We start from the raw sequence: 11,314 nt of genomic DNA on the forward strand, positions 1-11,314 counted from the left end.
CAAGGCAGCAGCTACTCTTCCTGGGGTTTATTATGGATCCCCATTAGTCCCTGACAAGGCAGCAGCTACTCTTCCTGGGGTTTATTATGGATCCCCATTAGTTCCTGTCAAGGCAGCAGCTACTCTTCCTGGGGTTTATTATGAATCCCCATTAGTTCCTGCCAAGGCAGCAGCTACTCTTCCTGGGGTTTATTATGGATCCCCATTAGTTCCTGTCAAGACAGCAGCTACTCTTCCTGGGGTTTATTATGGATCCCCACTAGTTCCTGCAAAGGCAGCAGCTACTCTTCCTGGGGTTTATTATGGATCCCCATTAGTTCCTGTCAAGGCAGCAGCTACTCTTCCTGGCGTTTATTATGGATCCCCATTAGTTCCTGTCAAGACAGCAGCTACTCTTCCTGGGGTTTATTATGGATCCCCACTGGTTCTGCCAAGGCAGCAGCTACTCTTCCTGGGGTTTATTATGGATCCCCATTAGTTCCTGTCAAGGCAGCAGCTACTCTTCCTGGCGTTTATTATGGATCCCCATTAGTTCATGTCAAGACAGCAGCTACTCTCTTCCTGGGGTTTATTATGGATCCCCACTAGTTCCTGCCAAGGCAGCAGCTACTCTTCCTGGGGTTTGACATGGATCCCCATTCGTTCCTCTCAAGGCAGCAGCTACTCTTCCTGGGGTTTATCATGGATCCCCATTAGTTCCTGCCAAGGCAGCAGCTACTCTTCCTGGGGTTTATCATGGATCCCATTAGTTCCCTGCCAAGGCAGCCAGCTATCTTCTGGGGTTTATTATGGATCCCCATTAGTTCCTGACAAGGCAGCAGCTACTCTTCCTGGGGTTTGTATGGATCCCCATTAGTCCCTGACAAGGCAGCAGCTACTCTTCCTGGGGTTTATTATGGATCCCCATTAGTTCCTGCCAAGGCAGCAGCTACTCTTCCTGGGGTTTTATTCATGGATCCCATATTTCCTGCAAGGCAGCAGCTACTCTTCCTGGGGTTTATTATGGATCCCCATTAGTTCCTGCCAAGGCAGCAGCTACTCTTCCTGGGGTTTATCATGGATCCCCATTAGTTCCTGCCAAGGCAGCAGCTACTCTTCCTGGGGTTTATTATGGATCCCCATTGGTTCCTGCCAGGCAGCAGCTACTCTTCCTGGGTTTATTATGGATCCCCATTAGTTCCTGACAAGGCATAACAACTTCTTTGCTCGCGTTGAGGACAATACAGTGCCACGGCCCGCTACCAAAACCTGCAGACTCTCTCCTCTCTCTCTCTCTCTCTCTCTCTCTCTCTCTCTCTCTCCTATTCCTCCACACACACACACTCTCTCTCTCTCTCTCTCTCTCTCTCTCTCTCTCTCTCTCTCTCTCTCTCTCTCTCTCTATACCTCGAGCCCTTGCAGGGTAGCAATGGCTGTGAAAACAGCGCCAGCGGCTATGCAATCAGTAACCCAACGCCTCGTGTAGCTGGAAGGCAGCCTCAGATCGTCTACCCCGTCCCCTTCCCTGACCTCTGATGCCTGAATATTCAGACCGCTTGACATCCAATGCATACATGAATGTTAACGGGGCGGGTCTGCATGCCAAATGGGAACCTATTTCCTACAAAGTGCACTTCTACTGGGCCCCACAGGGGCTCTGGTCAAAAGGACATAGTGCCATTTGGGATGCAGGCATAGGCCAACCTCTGGGCCAATCAGATCACAGGGAGAATAGGGAGCTGGAGATAAAGATACAGCTACAGAGAGAGGCACACAGACTGGAACACAGACTGGAACACAGACTGGAACACAGACTGGAACACAGACTGGAACACAGACTGGAACACAGACTGGCACACAGACTGGAACACAGACTGGAACACAGACTGGAACACAGACTGGAACACAGACTGGAACAGACCGGCACACAGACTGGAACACAGACTGGAACACAGACTGGCACACAGACTGGAACACAGACTGGAACACAGACTGGAACAGACTGGAACACAGACTGGAACACAGACTGGAACACAGATTGGCACACAGACTGGAACACAGACTGGAACACAGACTGGAACACAGACTGGAACACATGCTGGAACACATACTGGAACACAGACTGGCACACAGACTGGAACACACACATGCTAAGAACACAGACTGGAACACAGACTGGAACACATACTGGAACACAGACTGGAACACAGACTGGAACACAGACTGGCACACAGACTGGAACACAAACTAGACACAGACTGGAACACAGACTGGAACACAGACTGGAACACCCAGACTGGAACACAGACTGGAACACAGACTGGAAGACAGACTGGAACAGACTGGAACACAGACTGGCACAGACTGGAACACAGACTGGCACACAGACTGGAACACAGACTGGAACACAGACTGGAACACAGACTGGAACACAGACTGGAGACACAAACTGGAACACAGACTGGAACACAAACTGGAACACAGACTGGAACACAGACTGGAACACAGACTGGAACACAGACTGGAACAGACTGGAACACAGACTGGAACACAGACTGGAACACAGACTGGAACACAGACTGGAACACAGACTGGAAAACAGACTGGAACACAGACTGGAACACAGACTGGAACACAGACTGGCACACAGACTGGAACACAGACTGGCACACAGTCTGGAACACAGAACTGGCACACAGACTGGAACACAAACTGGAACACAGACTGGAACACAGACTGGAACACAGACTGGAACACAGACTGGCACACAGACTGGAACACAGACTGGAACACAGACTGGAACACAGACTGGAACACAAACTGGAACACAGACTGGAACACAGACTGGAACACAGACTGGAACACAGACTGGCACACAGACTGGAACACAGACTGGCACACAGACTGGAACACAAACTGGAACACAGACTGGAACACAGACTGGCACACAGACTGGAACACAGACTGGAACACAGACTGGAACACAGACTGGAAAACAGACTGGAACACAGACTGGAACACAGACTGGAACACAAACTGGAACACAGACTGGAACACAGACTGGAACACAGACTGGCACACAGACTGGAACACAGACTGGAACACAGACTGGAACACAAACTGGAACACAGACTGGAACACAGACTGGAACACAGACTGGCACAGACTGGAACACAGACTGGAAGACAGACTGGCACACGAACTGGAACACAGACTGGAACACAGACTGGAACACAGACTGGAACACAGACTGGAACACAGACTGGAACACAGACTGGAACACAGACTGGAACACAGACTGGAACACAGACTGGAACACAGACTGGCACACAGACTGGAACACAGACTGGAACACAGACTGGAACACAGACTCACCGTATCACAGGACAGACATACTGGAATACAAATGGCTGCGTTCAGAATCTCTACAGTATGTAGTAGTGGGTTCAGACTCTCTACAGTATGTATTAGTGGGTTCAGACTCTCTACAGTATGTAGTAGTGGGTTCAGACTCTCTACAGTATGTATTAGTGGGTTCAGACTCTCTACAGTATGTAGTAGTGGGTTCAGACTCTCTACAGTATGTAGTAGTGGGTTCAGACTCTCTACAGTATGTAGTAGTGGGTTCAGACTCTCTACAGTATGTAGTAGTGGGTTCAGACTCTCTACAGTATGTAGTAGTGGGTTCAGACTCTCTACAGTATGTAGTAGTGGGTTCAGACTCTCTACAGTATGTAGTAGTGGGTTCAGACTCTCTACAGTATGTAGTAGTGGGTTCAGACTCTCTACAGTATGTAGTAGTGGTTCAGACTCTCTACAGTATGTAGTAGTGGGTTCAGACTCTCTACAGTGGTAGTAGTGGGTTCAGAATCTCTACAGTATGTAGTAGTGAGTTCAGACTCTCTACAGTATGTAGTAGTGGGTTCAGACTCTCTACAGTATGTAGTAGTGGGTTCAGACTCTCTACAGTATGTAGTAATTAGGTTTCCAGACTTTCTCTACAGTATGTAGTAGTGAGTTCAGACTCTCTACAGTATGTAGTGGTGGGTTCAGACTCTCTACAGTATGTATTAGTGGGTTCAGACTCTCTACAGTATGTATTAGTGGGTTCAGACTCTCTACAGTATGTAGTAGTGGGTTCAGACTCTCTACAGTATGTAGTAGTGGGTTCAGACTCTCTGATATGTAGTAGTGGGTTCAGACTCTCTACAGTATGTAGTAAGCCAGTGAGTTCAGACTCTCTACAGTATGTAGTAGGACAGCGGAGTCAATCACCACCTTCCGGAGACACCTGAAACCCCACCTCTTCAAGGAATGCTAGGATGAGGATAAAGTAATCCTTCTCACCCCCCCTTAAATGATTTAGATGCACTATTGTAAAGTGGCTGTTCCACTGGATGTCAGAAGGTGAATTCACCAATTTGTAGTCGCTCTGGATAAGAGCGTCTGCTAAATGACTTAAATGTAAATGATGTAAATGTAGTGGGTTCAGACTCTCTACAGTATATAGTAGTGGGTTCAGACTCTCTACAGTGTGTAGTAGTGAGTTCAGACTCTCTACATTATGTAGTAGTGGGTTCAGACTCTCTACAGTATGTAGTAGTGGGTTCAGACTCTCTACAGTATGTAGTAGTGGTTCAGACTCTCTACAGTATGTAGTAGGCAGATATACATGTCCATGTCTTTAAGGTTAGTGCTGTGCATGGTTATATCTTATCCTACCTCAGTATTTATCGGTGAGGAGGTATAGGCGTTGTCCCCAACCTCTGATCTAGGGTCAAATTAGGTTAGGGCTGAACATAGTGTTATCTGATCCTACGTCTGTGTGTAGGGATAACTTTGACTGTAGCACTTAGAGCGAACACTAGATGTATTGTATTGTATTGGCTCAGTTCAGTTAGAGGGAGACTATACTCCAGACAGTCCAAGTCTAGACTCAGTTAGAGGGATGGGGTCCAGACTCCAGACAGTCCAAGTCTAGACTCAGTTAGAGGGATGGGGTCCAGACTCCAGACAGTCCAAGTCTAGACTCAGTTAGAGGGATGGGGTCCAGACTCCAGACAGTCCAAGTCTAGACTCAGTTAGAGGGATGGGGTCCAGACTCCAGACAGTCCAAGACTAGACTCCAGAAAACCCCAGTCCAAATCCAAAATCAAATCAAATCAAATGTATTTATATAGCCCTTCTTACATCAGCTGATGTCACAAAGTGCTGTACAGAAACCCAGCCTAAAACCTCAAACAGCAAGCAATGCAGGTGTAGAAGCACAGTGGCTAGGAAAAACTGCCTAGAAAGGCCAGAACCGAGGAAGAAACCTAGAGAGGAACCAGGCTCTGAGGGGTGGCCAGTCCTCTTCTGGCTGTGCCGGGTGGAGATTATAACAGAACCATGTCAAGATGTTCAAATGTCCCAGTCTAGTCCCAGTCTAGTCCCAGTCTAGTCCCAGTCTAGTCCCAGTCTAGTCCGAGTCTAGTCCCAGTCTAGTCCGAGTCTAGTCCCAGTCTAGTCCCAGTCTAGTCCCAGTCTAGACCCAGTCTAGTCCCAGTCTAGTCCCAGTCTAGTCCCAGTCTAGTCCCAGTCTAGACCCAGTCTAGTCCCAGTCTAGTCCCAGTCTAGTCCCAGTCTAGACCCAGTCTAGTCCCAGTCTAGACCCAGTCTAGTCCCAGTCTAGTCCCAGTCTAGTCCCAGTCTAGTCCCAGTCTAGTCCCAGTCTAGACTCCAGACAGCCCCAGACCAGACAACAGTCTTTTATTTCACTGTCTGTCTGTCTGTCTGTCTGTCTGTCTGTCTGTCTGTCTGTCTGTCTGTCTCTCTCTTACTCATGTCTGTGCTAAGTCAGAGTTGAAGTCCTTCACCTAAAGTAAAACATTTAGTAGGGTACACTGTGTTCTAAGAAACGTTGACATCCTTTTAAGGTAGACTTTTCAGAAAAATATCTGTGGACGTTATGTTGTGTCTGTGTGATTTTATTAGGCAGATGATGTGCTTTCCTCTAGACAGTATAGATGTCATGTCTGATGTCAGTGATTGTCGAGCCATGTTGGGCTCAGCATGGAATGCAGATGTGTTCAATCAGACGCACACGGCATTGGCTTTTGACAAACGGATCAAAAATAATAAAAATCATTTTAAAACACTGCTTGTTGAACGCTTTTAACAACATACATTCATATGTCCAATGTCAGCAGCAAATTGCTTTAATTAAACAGCTTTCAACTGAATTTCAGGTATTCACCTGACTACTATGTTGTTCTGTTTTAATGATACCCTGAATTCGAAAGCACATTATGTTTACGACAAGCTAACAGAAAACAGTTTATAAATTGGCAAACCATTAGCTAACAGTCTGCCTTGTTGAACTGTTGTCAGCTGACAGCACAGCCATCCCAGTGGTACTGATACCCTCTCCCATCCTACCCTACAGCACCACCAGGATTCACCCAGTCGCACCGAGGCCCCAGAAGGAACCTCGTCTAACCCTTTACCCCATTGAGGCGGCGGCCATTTTAAATGATTTGCCTTTTGGTTTATAGTTTATTTGTTTTTCTTTATGTCATTGTTTACTGAGTAATAAATACTTGTTTTGTGCATGTTGGTACGTTATTGTCTTGATGTTCTTACTTTAGATTAGAGTGAATGTTATAATATAAAATCAATCATCTCTCTTTTAACTTTTAGTAATGGATGTTTTCTTTTTTTTTACACAGCTTGATATTATGAAAAAGCAGCTCAGAAATAGAACATGTACATAATGGACTGTAGCCATTGGGTTCTACCGTGCTGATATACCGTGCATTATAGGGAAATAATGCACGCTCTAGAATGCCCCCTCAGGCCAATCACGGTCAACTTAAGCAATGAGGCCCAAGAGGGTGTGGTATATGACCAATTTACCACGACTGTGGGCCGCTCTTATGCACGAAGCAACGCAGAGAACAGCGTGAATACAGCCTTTAGCCGTGGTATATTGGCCATATACCCCGAACCCCCGACGTGCCATATTTAGTATTATAAACTGGTTACCAACGTCATTAGAGGAGTAAAAACAAATGTTTTGTCATACCCGTGATTTACCACCTCTGTCAGCCAATCAGCATTCAGGCCTCGAACCACCCAGTTTATATGAATAAATAATGCATTTCAAATCATTGCATTTTCCTCCGTTCTGGGCTACAATTCATATTTCATCAGGCCAGTGAAATATTAAGCACACTTACAATTTTATTTTCTCTCTCTTCCAAAGGGGCATTACTTTGTTGTATTTAAATCATATCACACTTCAGACAGATGGAGTCTCTACTGTTGTTTTGTTGATTCAGACTGGAGTCTCTACTGTTGTTTTGTTGATTCAGATGAGTCTCTACTGTTGTTTTGTTGATTCAGACTGGAGTCTCTACTGTTGTTTTGCTGATTCAGACTGGAGTCTCTACTGTTGTTTGGTTGATTCAGATGAGTCTCTACTGTTGTTTTGTTGATTCAGATGAGTCTCTACTGTTGTTTGGTTGATTCAGATGAGTCTCTACTGTTGTTTTGTTGATTCAGACTGGAGTCTCTACTGTTGTTTGGTTGATTCAGATGAGTCTCTACTGTTGTTTTTGTTGATTCAGACTGGAGTCTCTACTGTTGTTTGGTTGATTCAGTTTCCCTATGAGTCTCTACTGTTGTTTGGTTGATTCAGACTGGAGTCTCTACTGTTGTTTTGCTGATTCAGACTGGAGTCTCTACTGTTGTTTTGCTGATTCAGACTGGAGTCTCTACTGTTGTTTGGTTGATTCAGATGAGTCTCTACTGTTGTTTTGCTGATTCAGACTGTTGTTTGGTTGATTCAGATGAGTCTCTACTGTTGTTTTGTTGATTCAGACTGAGTCTCTACTGTTGTTTTGCTGATTCAGACTGAGTCTCTACTGTTGTTTGCTGATTCAGATGAGTCTCTACTGTTCATTTTGCTGATTCAGACGAGTGTCTACTGTTGTTTTTTGTTTTTGTATGTTGATTTGTTTTTGTGTATTGCTGTTGGTGGTTTTGTTAGTTGGGCTAGTGCACAAGGCTGTATGGTGATAATTGCCAATATCTAGTTTGAGGGTAATCAACGTGTGATTACGCAGGCTGTGGGATTATTGGTATTTGATTCATAAAGCTCGTCATTGCTCTGAGGAGAAAACGCTTCATACTAATGGCCATAATGGCCTCCTCTGATGTTCCCTCTGCTTCCCTTTGTAACGACGTTCTTCTGTTGATGGAGGAGCGGACCAAAATGCAGTGTGGTGGTTATATAATATAACCCATGTCACACACTGGCCTGACCAAATAAATGAAGATAAACATAATATATTTCGACCAGGGCGTGGACATCCTGACCATCTTGATATGATGAGGGAAAGACAAAAAGTCTTTCTTCATGAACACTGATGGATGAGAAGATGGTTGTGTTTATGGGCTGGGAAGTTCAGGGACATCTAATACAATCTTAACCACTACTCTTTCATTTTTTTTTACCTTAAACACAAATCTAAGCTGTGTTTAATAATCTTACTAAACACACTAACCAAACTATTTGTGATGTGAATTGAGTATAGAGTATGCTTTTTTGGGTCATTGAATGTATACTAGTTAGTACGCTAAAGTACCCTGATGTCGTATTGCAACATTCACTAAAAATACGAAGTAGAAAAGTAGACAATATTTCTGAGCTTTAGGGCTCATAGTGCAATTCTTCAGAAACATTTTCAGATTTAATGAAAATTGCAAAATCCATGAAGTCAAATGAGAGCAGATACAAACTAGTTACTTTTAACTAATTATGTTGAACTATTTAATAAAGTAATGACTCCCCAGGTCCAGCCCCTTCACTCCCCAGGTCCAGCCCCTTCACTCCCCAGGTCCAGCCCCTTCACTCCCCAGGTCCAGCCCCTTCACTCCCCAGGTCCAGCCCCTTCACTCCCCAGGTCCAGCCCCTTAACTCCCCAGGTCCAGCCCCTTCACTCCCAGGTCCAGCCCCTTAACTCCCCAGGTCCAGCCCCTTCACTCCCCAGGTCCAGCCCCCTTAACTCCCCAGGTCCAGCCCCTTCACTCCCAGGTCCAGCTCCCTTCACTCCCCAGGTCCAGCCCCTTAACTCCCCAGGTCCAGCCCCTTAACTCCCCAGGTCCAGCCCCTTCACTCCCCAGGTCCAGCCCCTTAACTCCCCAGGTCCAGCCCCTTCACTCCCCAGGTCACCCCTTCCTCCCCAGGTCCAGCCCCTTAACTCCCCAGGTCCAGCCCTTCACTCCCCAGGTCCAGCCCCCTCTACTCCCCCAGGTCCAGCCCCTTCACTCCCAGGTCCAACCCCTTCACTCCCCAGGTCCAGCCCCTTAAGGTCCAGCCCCCCTTAACTCCCCAGGTCCAACCCCTTAACTCCCCAGGTCCAGCCCCTTCACTCCCCAGGTCCAACCCCTTAACTCCCCAGGTCCAACCCCTAACTCCCCAGGTCCAGCCCCTTAACTCCCCAGGTCCAACCCCTTAACTCCCCAGGTCCAACCCCTTAACTCCCAGGTCCAACCCCCTTAACTCCCCAGGTCCAGCCCCTTCACTCCCCAGGTCCAGCTCCTTAACTCTTGCTCCCCAGGTCCAGCTTCTTACCTCGATCTGCCCAGATCCAGCTCCTTCACTCCAGCCCCCCAGATCCAGCTCCTTCACTCCAGCCCCCCAGGTCCTGCTCCCCAGGTCCAGCTTCTTACCTCGATCTGCCCAGATCCAGCTCCTTCACTCCAGCCCCCCAGATCCAGCTCCTTCACTCCAGCCCCCCAGATCCAGCTCCCTTCCTCCAGCCCCCAGATCCAGCTCCCTTCCTCCAGCTCCCAGGTCCTGCTCCTTCACTCCAGCTCCCCAGGTCCTGCTCCCAGTGCCAGCTTAGAATAGAAGATGCCGTATGGACACAGACCTAGAATCATCTCGGACTCCCCTTGTCTTCCCGCAGGTGGCTTCACTACTAATTAAAGCTCATCTCTCAACCAATGTCTAATGCCTTAAGACAATGCTCTGACCAAATGCTGACCTGTACCATCCGATGGTGAGAAAACCAGCTGACAGTAGTTCAGTGTCTTGGATCAACTAGCTTCATCCAGACATGTACTGATGAACCTTCTTGGATCCGTCAGTGGCACTGGCTGCAGACGATAATAGAGAATGGAGAGAAGGCTGGTTCTGAAAGACAGGAGAGGAGGGCTGGTTCTGAATGACAGGAGAGAGGCTGGTTCTGAGCGACAGGAGAGAGGGCTGGTTCTGAAAGACAGGAGAGAGGGCTGGTTCTGGAAAGACAGGAGAGGGCTGGTTCTGAAAGACAGGAGAGGGCTGGTTCTGAATGACAGGAGAGAGGGCTGGTTCTGAAAGACAGGAGAGAGAGCTGGTTCTGAACGACAGGAGAGAGGGCTGGTTCTGGAAAGACAGGAGAGAGAGCTGGTTCTGAACGACAGGAGAGAGGCTGGTTCTGAAAGACAGGAGAGAGCTGGTTCTGAACGACAGGAGAGAGGGCTGGTTCTGAACGACAGGGGAGAGAGGCTGGTTCTGAACGACAGGAGAGGAGGGCTGGTTCTGAAAGACAGGGAGAGAGGGGCTGGTTCTGAAAGACAGGAGAGAGAGCTGATTCTGAACGACAGGAGAGAGGGCTGGTTCTGAACGAGGAGAGGGGCTGGTTCTGAATGACAGGAGAGAGGGCTGGTTCTGAGCGACAGGAGAAAGGGCTGGTTCTGAACAACAGGAGAGAGGGCTGGTTCTGAAAGACAGGAGAGAGGGCTGGTTCTGAACGACAGGAGAGAGGGCTGGTTCTGAAAGACAGGAGAAAGGGGCTGGTTCTGAAAGACAGGAGAGAGGGCTGGTTCTGACCCATTTAGAGAGGGCTGGTTCTTGAAAGACAGGAGAGAGGGCTGGTTCTGAACTACAGGAGAGAGGGCTGGTTCTGAACGACAGGAGAGAGGGCTGGTTCTGAAAGACAGGAGAGAGGGCTGGTTCTGAACGACAGAGAGAGGGCTGGTTCTGAACGACAGGAGAGAGGGCTGGTTTGCTGAAAAGACATGGGGATAAACGAGGGAGAGAATGCTCACACACACACACACACACACACACACACACACACACACACACACACACACACACACACACACACACACACACACTCTCCTCATCTCCTCCTTCCTTCTCCTCCTCTCCTTCTTTCCCCTCCTTCCTCCTCTCTCTCTCTCTCTCTCTCTCTCTCTCTCCTTTCCCCTCTCCTCCTCCCCTCTCCTTCCCCGGTCCTTCTCCTCTCTCCTTTCCCCTCTCCTCCTTTTCTCTGTCTCCTTTCCCTCTCCTCTCCCTCTCCTC

General features: G+C 47.8%; 1 protein-coding gene across 1 annotated transcript; it reads left to right on the forward strand.

Moving 5' to 3' along the window:
• The first annotated feature begins 8,802 nt into the window (after window positions 1–8,802).
• Window positions 8,803–9,874, forward strand: LOC135535134 (uncharacterized). Its single transcript, XM_064961851.1, has 3 exons — window positions 8,803–9,100; window positions 9,189–9,317; window positions 9,582–9,874. The coding sequence occupies exons 1-3, from the start codon at window positions 8,803–8,805 to the stop codon at window positions 9,872–9,874; spliced, it is 720 nt and encodes a 239-aa protein (XP_064817923.1).
• The last annotated feature ends 1,440 nt before the right edge of the window (window positions 9,875–11,314 follow it).

The sequence above is a fragment of the Oncorhynchus masou genome, unplaced genomic scaffold, assembly GCF_036934945.1.
Source record: "Oncorhynchus masou masou isolate Uvic2021 unplaced genomic scaffold, UVic_Omas_1.1 unplaced_scaffold_4472, whole genome shotgun sequence".
NCBI classification, from domain to species: Eukaryota; Metazoa; Chordata; class Actinopteri; order Salmoniformes; family Salmonidae; genus Oncorhynchus; species Oncorhynchus masou.